This window comes from Magallana gigas, chromosome 8, assembly GCF_963853765.1.
Source record: "Magallana gigas chromosome 8, xbMagGiga1.1, whole genome shotgun sequence".
Lineage (NCBI taxonomy): Eukaryota > Metazoa > Mollusca > Bivalvia > Ostreida > Ostreidae > Magallana > Magallana gigas.
The window spans coordinates 49,024,341-49,047,789 of NC_088860.1; the positions used below are offsets into that span (position 1 = coordinate 49,024,341).

General features: G+C 35.5%; 3 protein-coding genes and 1 long non-coding RNA gene across 7 annotated transcripts in view; all 4 read left to right on the forward strand.

Annotated features, from left to right (window-relative positions):
* The window catches only part of LOC105340291 (uncharacterized), a 754,579-nt gene that overhangs the window by 388,185 nt on the left and 342,945 nt on the right, over positions 1-23,449 (forward strand). The window lies entirely within an intron of this gene.
* The window catches only part of LOC105327281 (uncharacterized), a 347,963-nt gene that overhangs the window by 78,256 nt on the left and 246,258 nt on the right, over positions 1-23,449 (forward strand). The gene's annotated exons all lie outside the window — the stretch shown is intronic.
* Positions 1,472-5,281, forward strand: LOC136270816 (uncharacterized). The gene is made up of 3 exons (XR_010708672.1): positions 1,472-1,581; positions 1,728-1,813; positions 5,160-5,281. It is a non-coding gene; the product is annotated as an uncharacterized lncRNA (long non-coding RNA).
* On the forward strand, positions 11,641-18,006 carry LOC117682907 (uncharacterized). 4 transcript variants are annotated; one of them, XR_010708489.1, is made up of 3 exons: positions 11,641-11,782; positions 12,373-17,029; positions 17,528-18,006. XR_010708489.1 is itself a non-coding variant. In XM_066068931.1 (3 exons), the coding sequence occupies exon 2, from the start codon at positions 13,060-13,062 to the stop codon at positions 16,684-16,686; it is 3,627 nt and encodes a 1,208-aa protein (XP_065925003.1). In that variant the 5' UTR covers positions 11,641-11,782; positions 12,373-13,059; the 3' UTR covers positions 16,687-16,707; positions 17,528-17,545. The 4 variants fall into 4 exon arrangements, 2 of the variants coding, with proteins under 2 accessions (XP_065925003.1, XP_065925002.1); XR_010708490.1 differs by having other exon boundaries at positions 17,620-18,006; XM_066068931.1 differs by having other exon boundaries at positions 12,373-16,707; positions 17,528-17,545.

Sequence of the window (23,449 nt, forward strand, 5' to 3'; positions counted from 1 at the left end):
TGATCCTCAAATCACTACAGATCCCTGACTAACACTTGAGTATAATGATTGACTGTCCTGCAACCATGCTGTTCTAATATAATGGATACCATGAACACTGCTAACCCCCTCTTATGTCTGCTGGGGAACTCGGTCCCACTCTGAGGGTACCCCTTACTACCAACATAGATATAACCTTATTCATCACTGTCACGGTCTTCATGCATAAGGGCCTTCCCAGAGGGAAGGAGTGTCAAAGTGTTCCGTAGACAGTAGCAGGGAGTCATTCCTGTATTTTGTTGTAAAGCATGTAGGTCTCATAGTGTTATAGGGGGTGCTTGGAAGTCAGATGCGAAACAGCGGCTGTTGACACTTTTTATGGAAGAAGAAAGTCGTGCAGACGGTAAGTGAAATAGTGTGAAAATGACATGGATGGGAGGTGGGGCGGTACAGACTGGCAAGGCTGAGACATGTTAGACTACAGGCGCACCCTGTCCCGGAGGTCATCCCTCTGAAGGGAATATAGTAGGGTGGGGTCTAAATGAGCCAAAATGGGTAAAATGTTGACATTACACAGGGGGTCAATTAGACATTTGATTTGACAAGAAAAAGATATGGGTGTCATTTTGGGTAAACTTTTAACCTTAGTGTCCTTCCTTAAGTCTAACAGGTAGTTACAAGTCATTTTGATCCAGTTGCAAATTATATTTTTCCCGCAACATTGTGCTAAGTGGGTGTACCCCCACCCCACAATTTAATGCATCAGAAAAATGTCCCCTGCTACTTAATCGCGAATCAACTATTCACAATTTTTGGCAAGTCACCTCGCTGTGGCCTCCAATATGGCGGACTCAATGCGACTTTTTCAAACTCCCTTAACAAAAGTGTCCATCTTACTGTACGGGGAAAAAAACTCGGATTATCCAGCAAGTCCAGGGCCTCGATTTAGACGCCAATATAGTATTTATTGTCTACTATTACACAATATTCCGTGGGTACTGTACCACTGGACTCGCCGGTCGCCTCTTCCTACACACCCCTGTGTCTCAAATCGCCGGCTGCAGACTTCTAACTGGCGATTAAAGCATCTTGTGCTGGAATTCTCGCGTGGTGACGTGCATGGAATAAGTCCACAATCACTACACTTTTACGTATGCAATCACAAAATTAATAAAAATGTCATTATGTGTCGGTTTTATATACATATGCATGTACAATCAAGGAATGTAAACATGATATAGGCTTGTGCATAATTTTTGTACACGTTATCTTGCACTTTTGTTTACTGTTTACAAAATTTCAGTCACATGCATTTAAGAATAATCGATGAAAACTCTATTGCCAAAGCCCATGGCATAGGTGGTGCTACAGTTCTCATTAAAATTGCATGAATCATATGTGTTTCTGAACTGATATACTGCATGGACTTTTAATGGTCAGTGCGATGCAATTATTAAGAACTCAAATATTTTAATCTAAGTATGTTGCATTTCTGTTAGTTTTTCGCATTAGGAACACGAAAGAGAGGGCCCCCAAATAGACATATCAGATCACATGATAAGCTAGTATCAGGAACTGAATTTTCCTTTTCTAAAAGCACAGGTAATCAGTTTTGCATATTCAGCAGTAAGAGTCAGTTATCTGTTAGATCTTATTGTCACATTTGTAATTGATAAAAGGAGCCACTGATAATAGATTACTACACATATTCCAGGGAATTAGAAATTAAATGCTTTACATATTTTCAGTTTCAGACGACACTGCATCAGAGACTGAAAAATGTCCAACAGCTGCCAATAATGAATCTGTCCAAGAGTCATCTACAACTGTTAAGGTATATACATTTTTCTTATTTTAAAATTTGTAATTTGAAAGAACACACTAGATTTTTAAAAATATATATACTGTGGGATCAGTAAAAATCGTGGTGGCTTAATGTTTGTGGTATTCGTGAGCAGCCCTCAGCCACAAATTTACATCCTCAACGAAACCCGTTGATAAAAGATTAAGTTTTCCAACTGAAACTGAAATCCGACCCATTCAAGAAATTACTTCCCCACGAATAAGCAAAATCCCACAATCACCAAAAATTTGCACCCACAAAATTAAATTATTTCACAGTATGTGTAGAATATACAGTATCTGTATCATTTTGTTAACTTACTCTAACCATATATATTTAAGATCAATTAAATGTAATACGCATAGTCACGGATTTTCTTCATACATGTACTTGACAGTTTGATAAACTTTGGTATGTAAAAAAGCCTAATACTATTTGTTTGTTGCTGTGTGGTCCCGTTGCCATGGTAACCGAGAGTAAAGATGTAAAAATGGCATTTTAATTAAAATTATAAATAAAAATAGTTGTCATTTTTAAAAAGAAAGAAAAAAAATTCATGGAGGAACGCATATTTTAGATGGTTTTCGTGGTTACCAAACATAAATTTTAAAATTTGTTTTCTTCATTTAATTTTAATAAAAAGTGCAAATCTTGGATTTTTTGGTAAACACTATTATGATTGTGCAAATAAGAATTTAGATAAAATTTAAAACCGTTGCTATGGTAACAAGCATAAAAATAAGGAAAATTATAATAGTTTTAAGCATACGCAGGCATGTTAAGGCTTCCCAATGGATTTTACAGCGATATTTAGAAAGCCACTTGTCTGTACCTCATACGATATGACGTCATAATTAACTTTGACGTCACGATCTGCCGTCCTGTCGATAGTTCTCAGGATATGTTTTTTAACGTTAAAAGTGAATTATATCAAACCAGTATAATACCGCATATTTCCTTTACATAGATGCTGCCGTTAATGCGAGACGTACAGAATTCATTCATATTAAAACCCAGTATCAAATAATCGGCAGTTTTAAAGCTTCGTTTTAAGTAAAAGACTATTTATAAACTAGTGGTTTAGAGACTCTCCCTGCTACGTGTAAACAACCGAATGAAGAAATGTCCATGCATGTAAAACCAGCTTGGCGCAGGTGAAAGATCAACACAATTTTAGAATATTTTACGTAACATTGGTAGAGAATATAAGTACTATTGTAAATCGTGCTTGGGAAACCTACGGATTTACCCAAATTTTTTGTAAATCGCTTTTGATTAGTAAAAATGTGCATTATTTTGATGATTTTGTGGAATGTTTCAACAATATCTTCCATAAACGAAATATCTATTTCTTTCCCAAGCAAGAACTTCAAAGTATATGACTTAACAAAGGATTTTTATTAAAAATATGTATGATTTAATGTCATTAATCACCTACGCCGATGTGGTTTATTTAGATCATACGCATTATTAGGATTCGCTTTAACGTGATTACAAAGTACAGATGACGTCAAAAAATGCATCAAATGTAATGTTATCATCGGTATCAATAAATGTATCATAGATTTTAAGAAATACTCCCGGTCAAAGTATTTTTACAATGATTAAAAAAATATCGTTTTCCAGCCGTACTTTAGCCTCGGGACGCCTTTACATTGTTGCGTATTTGAATGGATAGTATTCACTTATAATAAATAAATATATAAAATCAAATGGTGAGAAAAAATAAAGTATCTCCTTAACTTTAATGATACTTGAAACAAATCTGAAATTTTCTAAAAACAACTGCCGTTGCTATGGACTTTTCTAAAACTAAGAATTTCTGTGTTATGCAACTTAATTTTCCATAGCAACAACACTTCTGTGTTACATAACAAAGGTTTTTGTGGTATACAATTGAAGAAAATTGAGATATATTTTTACAAGTTCCAACAAAAACAATTGCAATAAAATTCTAAAATCGGCAATTAAAGCATATAAAAATCATCATCAATTTCTCAGTTTTTCCTATTTTTGGCCTTGTTGCCATAGCAACGGATGTCAATTTTCATAATAAAATATATATAGCATGGACATTGATATGGTGGTAAAAATTAATCAGTTTCCTATTTTAGCCTATTAAAAATCCGCAAAAAACTTATTTCAAAAATTTGTAAAGGTTTCCATGGTAACATTTTAAAAGTATTGGTTTCTCCATTAATTTTCTGATATGATTAAATGATTGAAAATAGGAATAATGCTGTTTTATGTCTTTGATAGTTTTCATTAGTGGGCAAAACCTTCTGATATGGCTTCAAAGTAGGTAAGTTTTGCTGTTTTTCCATCTTTAGTCTCGGTCACTATGGCAACAGTTACCCCTAGCAACCAACGTTTAGTGTTTTTTGCGTTTTACTTAAGAAATAAACAACGTTATTTAGTGAACATGGCGTTATGAATAGCAATTGCTCTGTTGGCATATTCCATGATGCGCGCTAGCGCAAAATGGAAAATATGCCAGCAGAGCAGTTGCTATTCATAACGCCATGTTCACTAAATAATCGTTGTTTATTACTTATATTTGCATTTTACCACTCGCAAATACCCTGTATTAGCCTGGACCTTGACATTTAGCTATTACATCAAAAGTAAACATTCAGACTGTAATGTATCTTTTTAATTCACATAGATTTGTTAACAGAATCAATGATATGTTATAACAGTAATTCCTTTAAAATGTTATCAAAAACATGTTTCATTATTACATGTAAATACGTCAATTTAATCGAGTTGGAGAAAAACACATGATGTATCGTATAGTGGTTTACATCTATAAAGTCATGGAAAAGTATATATAACGTTACACCTTTATGACGTCATAGTATACTGACAGAGCAATTGCGATTATAGAGAAATAATTGCAGCTCCTCCGTATGGGCTTACAGTGGGAAAGAACAATGGAAATGCAAATATACCTCGATGTGTCCACGTATGAAATGAAATATAAGGAAAATTGGTGACTATGCGTGGCCAGACCCTTTAAAAAATCTTTCTTACATAGAATGGATCTTAAGAGTTACTGTGGAATAATTTAATTTCGTGGAGGGAGGGGGGGGGGGAGGGGAGGGGGGCAATTTTCGTGAATTGTTGGTTGTTTGCTTATTCATGGGGATGTAATTTCGTAGATGCGTCAGTTTTCAGTTACAGTTTGTAAACTAAATCTTTTATAATTAGTTTTCGCTGAGGATGTAAATTCATGGGCGAGGGTTACCCACGAATACCACGAAAATTGAGTCACCACGAATTCTAATGATTCCACAGTATTTTATGGAATTAATAACTGACTCTATTAATCTAACAGGCACCAGAGATGAATGGCCATGAATATATACGAACACTCTTTGACAAGCAGAGTGTTTACAATTTCGAGGATTTAACTTCAAGAGACCCAGATTCCTTTGAATTTTTCAATTCAGTTTAAAGAGACTCTTAAAGCTGCTTGGTCCGATTTTTTTGTAATTACAGTATCAAATTGTTTTCCATACAAATCATTTATCTTAGAAAGTTATGGACTTTCTCCTATTTACACCAGCAGAATCAGTCTTCTTTCAAAGTTAGAAATATTCAAAGTAAATAAAAATAATTTCTCTTTGGGCAAACGAAAAAACAAACCAAAATGCATCACGGGAATGTTTAGAAAAGGAAACCGCTTGGTTTCGCCCCCCGAATAATTGGGGTTATTCAACCCGCGCATGCTATGCATCGATTGTAAAGAAAGCAGACTTTGGAAATATTAGCGAACAAAACGTATGTGTACATGTTTATTTCTAATTTGTCTGATCATTTCGACCTTTATTTAAAGCGATGTCAAAGTCGTAATCAAACCATACCTGTCTCGTCGTCAGGGGTGAAATTTAACATGAGGCGAAATAACGCGGTACCTTTTAATGTCGTTTGTTTTGTTAGCAAATTTTGTAGGTATTTTTCTTCATTGAAATTTGGCATAAATGACGCGTAAAACTACTGCAATGTCTATTATTATACATATACTAAGCATAGCCATCGTTTAAAAGCGTGCATAAAATTTGATATAAAATCGGACCAAGCAGCTTTAAATTTTACTAAGAAATGTGCTCAAAAAATCAGATCTTCAATATGAAAGTCATACAGGCAAAAAAAACCAGTTAGCTATTTTTTACACGGGCTTGGATCTTGATGTTTTCAACTCATTATTGACAACAAAAAGTTTCATTTATGCAGTTCTTCCATATTAAAAGAACAACATATGTCCGACCATTAAATCTGGATGGCTAGGGTGTTAAGAAAAAGCCTGGTGTCATCAGGCAACTCAGTCTACGAGAGGACTTCTTCAGTGTTTTGTATCGCTTACAGACAGGACATTACCTTGAAGAATGCAGTCTTTGCTTTGGTGTGAGCTCCAGTCAGTTCTCCAGATATTTTACTAACTGGATCAATCTCCTACCTATAGAACTGGAACCTTTACGAAAAAATGCAGTGCCGAATGAAGACGTTGGTCTTGCACGTTGCTTTTAACCATTTCCAAACCTGCGAGTAATTTTGGACTGTACAAGAACTGTTCAGTGAAACGCCTTCCATTGTGGACTGCAATAAACAGATTCACAGAAATAATAAACACCACTTCACAATAAAAATTTCTCGTCGAGATCATTCCCATATGAGCTGTGACATACATCTTTAAAGCTTATCCTGGAAAGCCGTCAGACAACGTCAGCCAAACAGATCACACAGGAAAGCTTGGACCTTCTTGACTCCCTTAATATACCAGGACAAAAAGTTATGGTCGACAGGGGCTTTATGATTGAAGAAGATCTCCCCTGTGATATCAAATAAGTAAATTCCTTATTTCAAGGGTGCAAGCAGACAACAACGTACCGCAAATGAGCTACTAAAGTCAAAAGTCATCTCAAGGGCAAGAGTTCATTTGGAACGTTGTATGCGGAGAATTAAGTCTTTCAACATTCTAAGACGTGAACTTAAACTATCGCAAGCTGATGTATATGAGAAAAGATTCTGTCCGTAGCATGCATAACTGAGGTAAGCCAATCTTTAGCATTTAAAAGAGAAAAACAATTTGATTATTTAGATGTTTTAAAAACGTTCTGCAATTAACATTGCCGGGGAATGTTTTATTATGCTGTCTTATAACATTTCATTCTGTATGATAAGCAGTTTTCTGACGATAAAGAAATATAAATTTGAAATACCAATACAATGAAAGCAATTTTGGTCAGGCATTTCTAGTTGACAGTGTTATAAAAATCATCAATAGAACATTTTTATAACATATTTTAAAAATGTTTTTTTTTATGCTAAATAACCATAATATTGTTCATAATGTTTTTAAATTATAATCAAAGCTAAACATAAATGTTTTTAAAATGTTGTATTGATAATGTTTTCTTATAACATCCTTACAACAAAACTAAAATGTTTTTGAAACGTTCTAAAAATGTTTTTATGAAAACGTTCTTGGAAATCAACCTTACAACCAGAATAAAATGTTCTGAAAACGTTTTGAGCTACCTGAGGAGTTTCCGGTATATAGTAACTGTTTTACACGGGTATAAGAATAATACATATTATATAGAGATAATCTTAAACCTTGAAAAATAAATAGATATCAAAATCAAAAGCCTGAAAGGACATAATGGCTTACGGGTTTGATATGACAATATTTATATGCATCAAGTATGATTCCCTCGATTTCTTACGGAAACTTTAGTTTTTTTTATAGTTCTACTGAAAGTAAAGTTTATTCATAGCTCTAAAGTAATTAACAGGACTTATATCAACATGCCTTGTTTATTGATTGGTCGAACCTTAGTGACCGAAACAGACATGATTAAAATCTAGACGCCTCTTTTATCAATTGGTTGAAACCACCATTGATTTAAGGAAAATCATTGACTGCATGAAATGATTATGAATATGTCAGACTCAAAATCCAATATGAGACAATTTGTTTCTTCCTTTTATCAAAGATATACTAAAGTACATTAACAGTAAATTCTTTCAACGATATAAGACACAAAAACACTTAAAACCAACATGCTCTCAACTATCAGTATACCTTGTATTCCTACGCACTATGAACTGGCACGCAAATGTCATGACGAATATGCTTCACTTAAACATGGCGCTGTTGCCGTTTCAGTATGTTTTATGCATGGGGGAAGTTTGGTAGGGTTGGTGTGTGGTGCAACGAAACAGCGCCACAGCCAGCGCAAAATCACTGTGCGTAAAATAATATAACCATATGATGAAATGTATTACATTTGGCTGTGTATTTTATTTAGCGTTTTTGACGGAAAACAGTGTCTGCTTAATCAAGTACATCGCCAAATGTAAAACATAAAAGTAGATATATAGGTACATTCAGAAATGCGCTAAAACAAATCCACGCTAACTTGTTGTAAAACTACATTCCGCCAAATATCTTACACGCTAAATATAGTACGTTTACAGTATTTTCTTTTAGCCATTACAAATCAAATCCCAATGTTGAAAAAACAAAACACCGAAAATATTGCTTTGCGTTTGCCATTGTATTGATATGAATTTCATTTTTAATACTTGTATTTATTGACTCCAAATAATGAATATTTTTTTTGTGATAAATACATGTTAGTACATGTTCTGTATTATTGAATGAATGTATTTCTGTATTATTGAATGTGAATGATTTTTTTTATTTAATCTCAATATAACCATATCGATTTAAATGAAGATCCATTTATCAAAAATTAGTATTTGTATTATATCGTACAATTTAAAACAATTTTTACCATCAGAGGAAAATCCTAGAGTATTCAAGTGAAACGGAAATAAAAAGAGGAGGCAAAAAGACATCTTCCAGGTGACCACTCTTTATTCAAAGTATTACATTTAAATATGACATTTTAAATATATATATATAAATGTTAATTGCAATAAAATTTATCAACATTAATATCCATTACAAAAATCTCTTTTAGTTGAACCCCATGAGTCTTTTAACTTTAGTTTTGAGAATGCGCGCAAGTGTAATTATTTATCTTACCTGTATCCATAAAAAGAGGAGGCAGAAAGACAGCTTACAGAGCTACTGGAGACCTGTGATTCCCGCATCCTCATTTTATACGCACGGACACTGCGCTACAACATCCTCGTCCTTAAAAGTGCATACTAATGATCTAACGCACTGTGGTCAGTAGCAGCATTATGTTAATATTTCTGACTTGGCGTAGGCAGGTTCATCATAGGACTTAATTACACATTTTTCCTTGAATGAATTTGATTATACGCTATCTATATAACGCATGTACTTTAACCCGTTTCTTTAGAATTAATTTATGTTATGATAGTACACATAGGTACCAATGACCTTGACATCTTGAGTGGTCTCAATCTGTAACGAAATATAAATTATCCGTCCTACGTCGCAAGGTCTCAGTGTCAAGCATGTCAATAGGTTTGTCGCATTGTTTCATCGTTTGTGTAACGTGTGGAGGGGTCCGTACCTAGTCACGGTGTTAACGCCGTATGCAGGACGGACTGTGCAATACCCCTAACCAAAGGCGTATCGCTTGTCAGTGACGATAACTCTAACTGGTCTAAAATCATAAAATCTTTACATTTGCAGGCACGTAGCATCGTTTTTAAAAGTGTGGGTTTAGGGGGTGGGGGATTGGGGGGTTGGGCAGACTTATCCAAAAATCTTGACAGGCAAAAAATTAAGGTAACTTCCCTAAAAGCATGAAAATCCTAATCCGTGTGTATGTGTGTGTGTGTGTGTGTGTGGGTGGTTGGGTGGTTGGGTGGGTGTCTACTTACTTTTAATATCCTTATTTTCATTTCCGTTTTTACTTACTCCCAAAAAAGTGGGAGGGGGTGGGGGGGGGGGGGCAAATCTATTTTGTGTGTATCACAACTGGTGGTCGGTTGCATGGAATTGAAATTTGACTTTTTTACAATTAGAACGAAATGTTGCATTCTGCATCCTGATACGTGCAAAAAGCATTGACCGATCTGTCTTCTATGTTAATTTGATAACAAAAGTACATTTCAGGTTATCAGCTAACTTGATCAATCTTGATACATTAATTGTTTTAGGTAACATACTGTAGTGAATATTACCATCGGCTTCGGAATTCCATAACTAACAACATAAATATATATCCATTGTAAACAAAGTTCAGTTGTTACCTGTACCTTGCCCGAGTTGGACGTAGATTTTTTTCGTCAGACTTTAGAGGTTTTTAACAACTCATAACTCATATTTGTGAGCATCATTGTCAAATATATACCGTCACAACAATGGTGTCAGAAGTGTTTGTATATGTCTGATTATTTTTCAGATTAGATACCCGCACATTAGTTCGTGCATTTTGGCGCCATAATTAATTTCTTTTTCTGTCTTCCAAATTCGATCTAGGAAGATATTTATTCATTTCAATTAAAGTATTGTTCTTGTTTATTTTGATATTTTTTTTCCTATTGGTTTTCTTTTCTTATATTTTTTTTCGAGTACACTTACATGTTGTTTAAGATCAACTACAACTTGACGTCGGATTGTCTGATGATTTAGTTCATACGTATATTAAGATCAGTACAAGGTAGGTGTATACATGAGTAAAAGATCAAGATCATGGCTACTCCTGTTGAGGTAAACATGAAAGAAACAGATTGAGAGGTTGAAAAAATAGCTGATTGAGAAAGAAGAAATGATTAGAGAAAGAGAGAATGTTTCAAGAGAAATGGAGGATGAATTGAAAGAAAGAGACTGTACAATAGATTAAAAAGAAAAAGAAATAGCACTGTTGTTCAAAAGAGGAGGAAAGAGAGATACAATTGTGGATTATGTGCATGATATGGGTGAAAGGAGAGAGAATGATCTTAAAGAAATAATATATGCTAGACAGTTAGATGATCAATTAGGCAGATTTGAAGAGCAGAAAGAGAAAATACTAAACAAGAGTGACCAGTGTCATATCATGAGACATCAACTTCAGGAGATCAAACAGAAGACACATGAAACTCTTGAAGAATTTACGGAGAAGATAGAAGAAATATTCACTGAGGCTTACCCATACAGCTGTCCAGAGTTTTTTTTAGAAGCACTATTACCATTGATGCATTCTTAAGGGGCTGTATGGGAAGAAGAGCTGCAATAGTTACACTTGATAAAGATCCTAAAACACTTGACGAAGCAGTTCAATACATGAATACCACAATTACGAACCAATTATTGATCATGGAACCAAAGGAAGCTTGCAGAAGAGTCACATTTGAATATAACGATGAAATACTACTCATCACAGATACCAAAAGAGAAAGTCAATGTTTCAAGTGTGGAGAAATAGGGCATTTTGCGAGAAACTGCTCAATACGCAGCACAGTTAAGGCTGTCAATAAACTCCGTTCAGACAAAAAGTACGGGAAATGTGCATTATGACATCACAGTATATAACAAACCTCGAAAGTACTTATTAATCTATATATTAGTAAAATTAACTTATACTAATCTTTTAATTAAAAACAACAAATGCTATTACTTACAATTTTGATGTCCGTTATATCGTACACACTGAAAAATAAGCGAGACGTCGTTCTCGCTGTACTACAAAATACGACGTCATATGCTTCAAAATGACGCATTAAGTTAAATCATTGAAGGCTATCGTGCAGTTTTATAGCGAAGAAAAATAAATGTCATACATTAACGGAAAAGTATAAATTGTGACAATCACTGTTCATATCGAACACACCCGATTTTATTTTTCCCATAATTCTTTGCAACGTGCTTGGCCGACCCTAACAATAGGCGCTAAGTTATATCCGGCCGAGCTGTCCAGCAATAAAGACGTGCTTAGTGTGTGAAGGGGGTATCGTGTTAGAAGCCTGTGTGGCATGTTTTAGTTTCACAAGTTCAGCATTTGACGCGGACACGGATAGCTGACCGTGGTAAGTATTTATTTAGTTTGGTGTAGTTTATTTGTAAATTTTTGCCTTTTTATTAGTATTACGCAGTCGTCCTATAAAGTCACCTTGACCATTGTTCACTGTAGAGTTACCTGTGTGTTCACTGATGTGTGACTTTAGCGAGAATGTTTAAATGGAATTCGTCTTTTTCTATAGTACAGTTTTTGCTATTGCTGTATAAAGAAACGGTGATTTAAAGGGCTATTTTCTATGCGTTATTTTATTTTACAATTTATTGTCACTTTTTCCACTTAACTACTTGGGCGGAAGTGCGTCACCGGAAGTCTCAGACGCCATATTGTTTACTGTAAACAAATAACTTGGTTACCATATACTTACAATATTTTGAGATGTTGCCTTTAATATAATACTATTTATACATTATCATAGTTTGATACTATCAGTGAGATACTTATATGATGTATTATACAATATTGTTTTTATTATGGTGTTATGGTGTCACTTGTACACTTATTGTAGTGTCATATTGTTGATGTTGAGAAGATGATGATGTTATGGTGATGTCGACGACTACGATGATGATGATGGTCATGTTGATGATGATGGTGTAGATGATGTCGTTCATGGTGAAGTCGATGACGATGCGATGTTCATGTTGATGACGACGATGATATTATGGTGATGACGATGATGTCTTTTATGATTATGGTGTTGTAGGCGATGATGTTGACGATAGTGTCGTTGATTATGTTGACGATGGTGATGATGATGATTGTGGTGACGTAACTACTATAGTTGTGGTTGTCCGTAGTTGGTCCAGGACTACAGCCCCGGAGATTCGGACACTCTTCTAATTTATTTTTGGTCATTTGTATAAACATCATATTTTTTTCTTGTTGAGTGAAAGTTGTGTGAGTGTTTGTGTGGTTTAGTGTTTATATTTCTATCTTTTCTTTCTTTCTCTTATTTTTTTTGTTATTAAATTTTGTTAAATTTAAGATGTCTTGTTGTTGTTTGGAGTAGCCTCCGCTCATCCCGTTACAATTGGTGGCAGCGGTGGGATGAGTTGACTCCTCCAGATACTACAAGATATCTTTATAAGTGAACAGTTGCCAAGGTTTATTTTATTTTTCATTTTTTTGATCTCTTTTGTAGTACATGTAAGAGCAAGTGTAGGTCGTTGTTTCCTTTTCCCTTGGTGAGTACATTACGTTAGGCAGATTGTATTGTTAAAAGTTGAGAAGTTAGTCCCTTTATGAGATAATTTTGAGGTAAGTTGGTCTGTCAGTCAATGCACCATGTCTACTGTCAAGGAGATGCTGGAGCTACTTGAAGTGGGGACCAAGATGGGGATGAAGGATGAAGACCTTCAACAATTCGTGAAGGACGAACAGGCCAGAATGCGGGACGAACGTGAGAAACATAGAGTCGAGAGACAGGAGGAGAGAGACCGCGACTTCAAACTACAGATGGAGAAAGAGCGCGCCGCAAGAGAACATGATGAGCGAGAGCACGCCCGATTGATAGAAGAAAAGAGACATCAGCAAAAACTAGAAGAACTGGAACTTGATCACAAACTGCAACTCGAGAGATCTCACATGAAGCCGAGTGTTGTGACTAAAGAGGAGAAAGAAACTTCTCAAGTGATAAAAGGACCAAAACTTCCTCCGTTTGAGGATTCGAAAGACAACATTGACGCGTACATTCAAAGATTTGAGATATACGCAACAACGCAGAAATGGAATAAAGACACGTGGGGGACTCATCTTAGCGCATTACTCAAAGGAAAGGCACTGGATGTGTTCGCAAGACTCTCACCCGAAACAGCACTTGATTTCAACGAGTTGAAGAACGCCCTGTTGAAACGATTTGACATGACGGAGGACGGTTTCCGCAAGAAGTTCCGATTTTCAAAACCAGACGGAAGTGAAACTTTTATGCAATTTTCTACCAGACTGGACAGTTACCTTGAGCGGTGGATTCAGCTGTCTAAGACTAACAAGACATTCGATGATCTGAAGGACTTGTTCTTACGTGAACAGTTTTTATTGTGTTGCTCGAAAGAACTTGCCTTATTCCTAAAGGAGAGGATTCCTACTTCGATCCAAGACATGGCGCGATACGCGGACCAGTTTGCTGAGGCCAGAACAGTGACATCTTCTTCACTTACGCAAAAACCGCTCTTTGACAGACGACAGCAGTCCGATAGACAACCGCCGTACAAAGATTCCGTGCAACAAAACCAATCTGGAAATGCAGTGAAGTGTTATGAGTGCGGACGACAAGGACATAAAGCCTTTAACTGCAACTTCCGCAAAAGTCCGAATAACAGGCCGTTTAATTCGAGCGAGAAACAAGAAACAACACCGAAACATACTTACCCTAGTGATTTTCAACGTGGGTCGTACAATAATGGGAACCATGGATATCCAGGACGCGGTAGAGGTCGCCAAGGAGCCGCGAGTGTCGTCGAGAAACATGGAAACTTACCGTGTGTTGGTGATTCGGTTGCTTTCTGTGAAACGGAAATGCCAGTTGTGAAGGGATGTGTTGGCAATAAACTAGTGACTGTGCTAAGAGACACAGGTTGTAGTGGTGCCGTTATTCGTAGAAAACTGGTAAACGATGATCAACTAACGGGGACATCTCAACGATGCAAGTTAGCAGACGGTCGTATTATTGATTCAGATGTGGCTAGAATTGATGTCGATACTCCTTACTTTACCGGAAGTGTTGATGCTTGGTGCTTTGATTCGCCTTCGTACGATCTTTTTCTTGGTAATATTCGTGGAGTAAGGAAACCACATGAACCAAATCCAGCCTGGATTCATTCCGTTGAAAACATAGCAGCTGTTGAAACGCGTGCGCAACTGAAAAAGAAACAGTCTCCATACAAACCATTGAAAGTACCGGAAGCAATACGGGATGTATCGCCGGAGGATATCTTACAAGAACAACGAAACGACGAGACACTGAAAAAGTTATGGAGCTTAGCTGAGAGTGGACAGCTTAAACATTTCAGTGACGGCGGATTTTCAAAAATGTGTGAACGGAAGCAAATGTTGTTCAGAGAATTTTGCAGTCCCAAAGTGTCCAGTGGAAAACTTTTTCGACAGTTAATCGTTCCCCGGAAATACAGAACTATCGTTATGAAGATAGCACATGAAACGCTTATGGGTGGTCATCTGGGATCAAAGAAAACAACCGACAGAGTAGTGTCCGAATTTTACTGGCCAGGAATTCAGTCAGACATTAGACGGTTTTGCAGATCATGTGACGTGTGTCAGCGGACTATTCCAAAAGGAAAAGTACCTGCAGTACCGATAGGACAAATGAACTACAAGATCGATTTGGGAGGCAAGCTGAAAACTTTCCACGCAAATCTTCTTAAGAAGTATGTTGAACGAGATACATTGAACTGTGGTGTTTTGTCAACATGTGCAATTTCACTCATAGACTTTAGTGACCTAGATGATGATGAACAACAGGACTCTATTCTTATGCCACCTGTTACTCAAACCGAAACAGCAAAGGACATAAAGTTTGCAGACAGACTAACACCAGATCAGTTGGAAACTGCTAAATCACTGTGTGATTCGTTCTCAGATGTATTTACGGATATACCTGGAATGACGAACTTAGTGGAGCATAAGATTGTTGTGACATCGTCTGAACCTGTGCGTGTGAAACCATATCCAATTCCGTTCAGTACAGAGAAAACAATTACAGAAGAAGTTCAGAAAATGCTACAGTTGAATGTGATTGAGCCATCATCTTCCCCTTATTCAGCTCCAGTTGTCATAGCTCGGAAGAAAGATGGAACAAATCGATTTTGCATTGATAATAGACGACTGAACTGTGCTACGGTATTTGATGCAGAACCAATGCCCAGTCCAGAAAGCATATTTTCCAAAATGACCGGAAAGAAGTTTGTGTCAAAGATAGACTTAAGCAAAGGATACTGGCAAGTACCGATGGCTGACGAGAGTAAGCCGCTTACAGCCTTTTCCACACCATCCGGATTGTACCAATTCAGGACAATGCCGTTTGGTCTTGTAAACGCGCCGGCAACATTTAGTCGTATGATGGGAAAACTACTTCAAGGTATGAACGGCGTAGAAAACTTTATCGATGATGTCATTGTTTTTACAGATACCTTTGAAGAACATCTACACATACTGAAGACTGTGTTCGAACGACTCAGAGATGCGGGACTTGCGGCCAGACCGACAAAATGTTTCATCGGATTTGACAAGATTGACTGTTTGGGACATATGGTGGGCAACAAGTGTCTAGAACCAGAACAGGACAAGATTGATGCAGTCAGAAATGCGCCAATACCACAAACCAAGAAACAGGTTCGTGCCTTCCTAGGCTTAGCAGGATTCTACAGAAAGTTTATTCCGAATTTCTCTGCGATAGCCATTCCACTTTCTGATCTTACGAAGAAGGGCCAACCAAATAAAGTTATTTGGACTGAAAGTCAGCAACGAGCTTTTGATACATTGAAACACATGTTATCAGAAAGGCCAATATTGAAGTTGCCAGAATTTAATGAAACCTTCATTTTACGCACGGACGCTGCAGATGATGGGATAGGTGCTGTGCTGTTACAGATGGAGGATGACGAGAAACTACCCGTAGCGTACGCCAGTAGGAAACTTCAACCAAGAGAAAAGGCATACGCTATTATCGAGAAGGAGTGTTTGGCGGTAGTGTGGGGAATACAGAAGTTCCACCAGTACCTTTATGGACGCGAGTTTCTACTTGAAACTGATCACCAACCCCTGACCTACCTTAACAAAGCAAAGACAGAGAACTCCAGACTGATGCGTTGGGCTTTGCAGCTTCAGCCATACCGCTTTAGGATCATTGCGATCAAAGGAAGCGACAATGTGGGTGCGGATTACCTGAGTCGTCAGTGAGATGTATAGTAGACAGTACAGGTATGTGTATAGGTTTTATTGTAAATATGTGAGAATTTTCAAAATTCAGTGATTGTTTATTTGAAATTGCAGGACAATTTTTTAAGGGGGGAGGTGTGTGACAATCACTGTTCATATCGAACACACCCGATTTTATTTTTCCCATAATTCTTTGCAACGTGCTTGGCCGACCCTAACAATAGGCGCTAAGTTATACCCGGCCGAGCTGTCCAGCAATAAAGACGTGCTTAGTGTGTGAAGGGGGTATCGTGTTAGAAGCCTGTGTGGCATGTTTTAGTTTCACAAGTTCAGCATTTGACGCGGACACGGATAGCTGACCGTGGTAAGTATTTATTTAGTTTGGTGTAGTTTATTTGTAAATTTTTGCCTTTTTATTAGTATTACGCAGTCGTCCTATAAAGTCACCTTGACCATTGTTCACTGTAGAGTTACCTGTGTGTTCACTGATGTGTGACTTTAGCGAGAGTGTTTAAATGGAATTCGTCTTTTTCTATAGTACAGTTTTTGCTATTGCTGTATAAAGAAACGGTGATTTAAAGGGCTATTTTCTATGCGTTATTTTATTTTACAATTTATTGTCACTTTTTCCACTTAACTACTTGGGCGGAAGTGCGTCACCGGAAGTCTCAGACGCCATATTGTTAACTGTAAACAAATAACTTAGTTACCATATACTTACAATATTTTGAGATGTTGCCTTTAATATAATACTATTTATACATTATCATAGTTTGATACTATCAGTGAGATACTTATATGATGTATTATACAATATTGTTTTTATTATGGTGTTATGGTGTCACTTGTACACTTATTGTAGTGTCATATTGTTGATGTTGAGAAGATGATGATGTTATGGTGATGTCGACGACTACGATGATGATGATGGTCATGTCGATGATGATGGTGTAGATGATGTCGTTCATGGTGAAGTCGATGACGATGCGATGTTCATGTTGATGACGACGATGATATTATGGTGATGACGATGATGTCTTTTATGATTATGGTGTTGTAGGCGATGATGTTGACGATAGTGTCGTTGATTATGTTGACGATGGTGATGATGATGATTGTGGTGACGTAACTACTATAGTTGTGGTTGTCCGTAGTTGGTCCAGGACTACAGCCCCGGAGATTCGGACACTCTTCTAATTTATTTTTGGTCATTTGTATAAACATCATATTTTTTTCTTGTTGAGTGAAAGTTGTGTGAGTGTTTGTGTGGTTTAGTGTTTATATTTCTATCTTTTCTTTCTTTCTCTTATTTTTTTTGTTATTAAATTTTGTTAAATTTAAGATGTCTTGTTGTTGTTTGGAGTAGCCTCCGCTCATCCCGTTACATAAATGAATATTTTGTTTAAAATTATTATAAGTAGAATGCTACCTATATAGTCTTATTTTCATTTTGTTAAAAGTATGCATCGTATTAAGAAGCCACCTCGGTTTTTTATGAAATATCGTATATCTAAAATCTGAGTACCTAAATAAATCACTTATTTGCAAGGGCATACACTTACCTGATCCCGACAAACTGTTACATGTGAATTTGAAATATGCTATGTAACTTAAAAACTTCAACGATCCTTGTAAAATCTTACAAATTCATTATTTTTTAATGAAATTAACCCTGTGACCTTCAAAATTATTCAACATATGCATTATAAATTACGGTTTCTACTAACAAATATTCTTATCTTAAAAATTTCGCACCGTTTTTCAAAATCTACGATATAACATCAAGTTATTTCATAATTCAGTTGTGAATTTTGACATGATTATGCCCTTGCAATATTGAATTTTTTAAATGACCTCAAAACCACAAATACATCTGTTTGTACCATGCGACTGCCATATCACGTGACCACTATGAACATAAAATATTGTACTGTTATATATATATTTTAGAAACATATTGCATTTGAGTGACTGTTGTTAATTTTAAAAAGGACATGCCAGTTTAACTAAAGTATACGTGTTTTCATCACAAAAATTTGCCCATATTTTTATTGACCGCCTTAACTGTACTGCGTACAATATAATACATTTTCCAGATCTATATCACCATCACAAAGCAGACCCCCCCCCCCCCCCCTGCAATCATCATCAAAGTCTCAGGGAGATTTAAACTTTCACGAGCTGAGGAAATAGGCCATTCGTCAGCTCGAATTAATGATCCAAAGCCACGACCACATACCAGATTTAAATGTCGAAATTTAATAAAATCACCAGGATGAGGTTGAATTAAGGACAGACAAAAACCAAGTTGGTAAATCATGGCAACTTTAATTAAATGTTGTTAGGACAGGCATATAGAAGGTGTCAGATAGGAAAATACAAGAATGAAAATTGTATAACAAAACAACAAAGATGCAAATACATGTATAAGGACAAATCTAAACTTTACGAATACAATCTTGACTCAATGTTAATGAATTATCAGGAAATACTTAAAATTAATTTATGTGATTTAAGTTCTGCAGTCAAAGATGTCGGATACTCTGATATCATTGTCTGATTTTATTAAGATCTTGGAACTTAATGTAGTTTGCTAATGGATAACAATAATCAAACCAATGTAGGGTTTTAACTTAAACAAATATATTTTAGGACTGAACAATCAATGTTCATTACTTTTAGATACATGTATTAGTTTTTAATAAGGCCAATATTTTTATGCCTCTTGATAACAGTGTTATCTGTTTTTATCTAATCTTTGCATATATGAAACATCCTACTTTTGGAGTGCTTTATTTACAGTCGGATTGTCTGATTGTAAACAACTGTCTAATAGTGTGTTACTTAGTAATTTATTAGAAATAATACATGCATATGTTTTAAAGTTTTACACACCAGTCCTTTTAAATATGATGGGGAGGAGTGTAGTGAATATTACCATCTGGTTCAGAATTCCAAAAATAAGAACATAAATATATATCCATTGTAAACAAAGTTTAGTTGTACCTGTACCTTGCCCGAGTTGGACGTAAATTTTATCCGTCAGACTTTAGAGGTTTTTAACAACTCATAACTCATATTTGTGAGTATCATTGCCAAATATATACTGTCACAACAATACCATAGTATGCTTTATAGAAAAAATAAGATCAAGTACGAATGGGTTTGTAAGCATTTTTTATACCGAGCGCAGCGAGAGGCGGGCGAAGCCCGCCTCGCGAAGCGAGAATTAATGGTAACACGTATATATAAGAAAATCAGTGAAACATGAAAGTTGAATCAGGGGTACTAAGGCCAAAAAAAGTTTCTTCCAGCCCTGGGCGCCGCCATACTGGCAGCCATTTTGTTTTTAAAAAGTTAGTTCGATCATTGATTGACTGGTACTTATCGATGTTTTTTGCCCCCTAACCTCGATTTAAATGTTCCAGTGTTTCAATAGAAGGTAATGTGAATTAAAAGAAATAAAAGAAGACAACAGATAAGTTTCAACAGTGCTTCAATCTAGAAACACGACTAGTTCTATGTATGTCTTATCAAACTATCAGATGGAAAATAAAAACATTAACATCAAGGAACTGATCTCTTAGATACTGAATTAAGTATTCAGTTTTATAATCGAGGCAGTTGTAAGAATTAAATTGATGAACAAAGAAAGAAGAAATTTAAAAAAAAAGTTCGGACAAACGTAACTCTCTTTGACTATTTCCGAAGACAAAACGTGTACGTTTTACGTCTGAAACATGACGTCATAATGTAAACTAAGCACGCGACATTTAGTTAAAGTTTGGCTAATGATTTGAGTAAGACACGAGGCGGATCCTACTGTGTGCGTTTCAAATTTTAAATTTTGTCCTACAAAAATCAAACTGCTTTATGTTAAATCTGCGCTCGATGCAGCGGTCACACCGTTTACATATTATTGTTTATGACTATATGCATGCATGTATGAAAGGACTTCATAATGTATCATGCTTGTTTTGCTCCTAAAATTAAATCTTTAAAAATAAGGTTGAAGATAGTTGGAAACATATTTGATATAGGTTTGTAAAAGTTTTTACTCTAACGACGTCATGATATAGAGGTGACGTCTTGAAAATTGTCATATTCCGATAGGTTAATATTTTGGAGCAGAATATGGGTGTTTTGCAACGGTTTTTTGATCACATACTTGAGTAAGTGCCATTTTTAACTGTAATGTGTATGATTTTATGAACATATGAATATGTTGATATCGAACATGAGCAGACCTGCGCTCTGTTCTTCAAAAATATAAAGGAAAATGACAATATTTTCATTTGCTTGTAAAAATTGTCGGAATAAGCCCATTGTAATGACGTCATGAATTAACTGCATTTAGAAAATGATAACTGATAGTTTCATGTATCAACATTTATGTTATATACATCCTCTGTATAATGTTTGATTAAGATTTGATTTTGATACCATACTAATTAAAAATGTAGGGCAAATAGTTGACCATGTCAATGTCGTCCTTTAAATATGTATAATTATCTTCGACAGTTTTCATAATTTTGATTGATGAAAACGTCCATTAGTTTATACTGTGGTTTTATTAATATTCAAGGCTATCAATTTTCGTGGATAAAGTGAAAATCACAGTTTCAAGGATACATAAGTTCGAGGTCAATGACCCTATCAATACAAAATCTTAATAGAAATTTCACTTCAATGAGCATTAAATTTCTTGGATCAACTTAACAACGAAATCCACGAATTTTGGTATTCAACGAATATTGATGAAACCACAGTAATTGTGTTTCGTATTAGGTTTACTGAAATGATTTAACTATAGTTTATTAAATTCTGACGATCAAGTTTATAATGCCCAACAACATATGTGTACTTAAAGGACGACAACAGCCATACATATCTTGTACATGCACTCAGTATAACCCGAATTCTTTAATGAAGTACTTGGTCGATTACTTACATAGCATCAATTTACCAATGTTTCGGTGTTAATATAAGTACATGTATATTCTATTTATAAGGATAGGGCCCGCCTTATCAGGGGTCAGCCTTCAAACGTTAATCAATCTATAAAACCTAAGTTATTTTATATTTTAGATTAGAAATTCGGTCACATACTAGTATATCTTTTTGTTCATTGTATGAAACCAAGGGAATAATTGTGGATAAGCCTTCACTTATTTTGTTGTGTTGCGTGTAATTCAATTATTTCATACGTAGTTTTCTCAGGCCCTTAATGCATAGGCTGAACTTGATGATTATAAACTTTTGTAACTATTGCTATTATAATTTTGTTCTTGCTTTTTGAGATGAAAGTTCTCTTAGAAGGGATATTTTCTTGCATTATTCATGTATTACCCTTTGACTGCTGAACGTGTGCAAAAAGTGGACCCCTGATGAGGCCGGCCTTGTAAGTTTTAATGACGTGTTCCATTAATACTGCAGAAACTTTAAAGTTTCAAGGTAGCTATATTTATTTGAATTCCGAGAATTGGTGTTGGAATACCCAACAAAATGTCCTTTGAAAGGACCTTTAAATTTTACCGTTCTTTGCTGGTGTTGACACAAAGCCGAGGTATTTAAAAAGACTTCTGAACAAAACTTACGCATCAAGTAACGATAAGATGTAGCAGCATTTCATCTATAAAATCTATCAATTAATTTGAAAGTAAACACAATATTGTGCACTGTTAAAGTAACTGTAATAATAAATGATGTTTTTAAATCCTTCACAAAACTATTTTCTTCAGAAAACATTTTTGATTGGCGTTGATTCCTTTCTAAATACCTATTTTCATAATTTAACATCAAATATTGGTAATGAAGTTTAAAACTTCAGATGGCCGAACGGTATATGTTAGAAAAGAGCATAATTTCTTTCATGTTTGTAGATTTAAATAAAACAAATCTTGCTCTCAAACAAATGTACACCATGCGACCAATCCCTTGTGTTATATAATCAGGAGATCTTAATTGTACGTCCACAAACCATCCGGGTGTAACAACTGTGACATTGTCCAGATTTGGTTTACGTTTTGGATACACATATCGTACAGGACATTCACTGCAGTTTAGTGTCTACAGAGTGTTAAGAAAGAACGGTTACTTTGTTAATGAAAATAACATGGAACTTCTAGTAAGATCCTGTCTTGCTTTACTCGGAACATTCCTGTCTGTTTGTATTCGCCATAACGAGTGTGTAAGTATAAACTTTTGTCAACTTACATCTATCAATTAACGATTGCACACCATGAACAAATTTCTGGTTTTGCACATGTATTATACTGCCTCGTATACATAAGACATAGAATTCTTTTTTTGAATACTATAAACATTTGTTGGTATATATTCCTGAATAACATTAGTATAACTACGTTCGGTTGGTGTATTCATAATGTGTAAAAATGCTAAAAAGTAGTCAGTGTGGTTTAATAACCACACTATGTCCACTTTTACACATAGCATTGTATTTGAATAAACAGTTATTTGAATTTACAATTCATAAGGAATCATTCTAATCGCTACCCATGCGTTACGAGTCACATGTAACATAACTGCTATCGACTTCAGACTGCAGGAGAGTCCTATAGTGATTTTTTTAAACATTAACAACCCCTCAGATATATTTGTTTTTTTAATAAATCCAGTGAATGCATGGTTCTTGTTTAATTGATACATGCAAAGTATTAGTCAAGAGCTTCAAAAATATGAAGTTACTTATGCTTTTAATGAACTTAAACAAAACACTGATAACGGCATTAGTGAATAATTTCGTTATTCGCCTACTCACGGT

Coding starts and splice junctions, on each gene's coding strand:
- LOC117682907 (XM_066068931.1), top strand. CDS start 13,060: ATGTCTACTGTCAAGGAGATGCTGGAGCTACTTGAAGTGGGGACCAAG.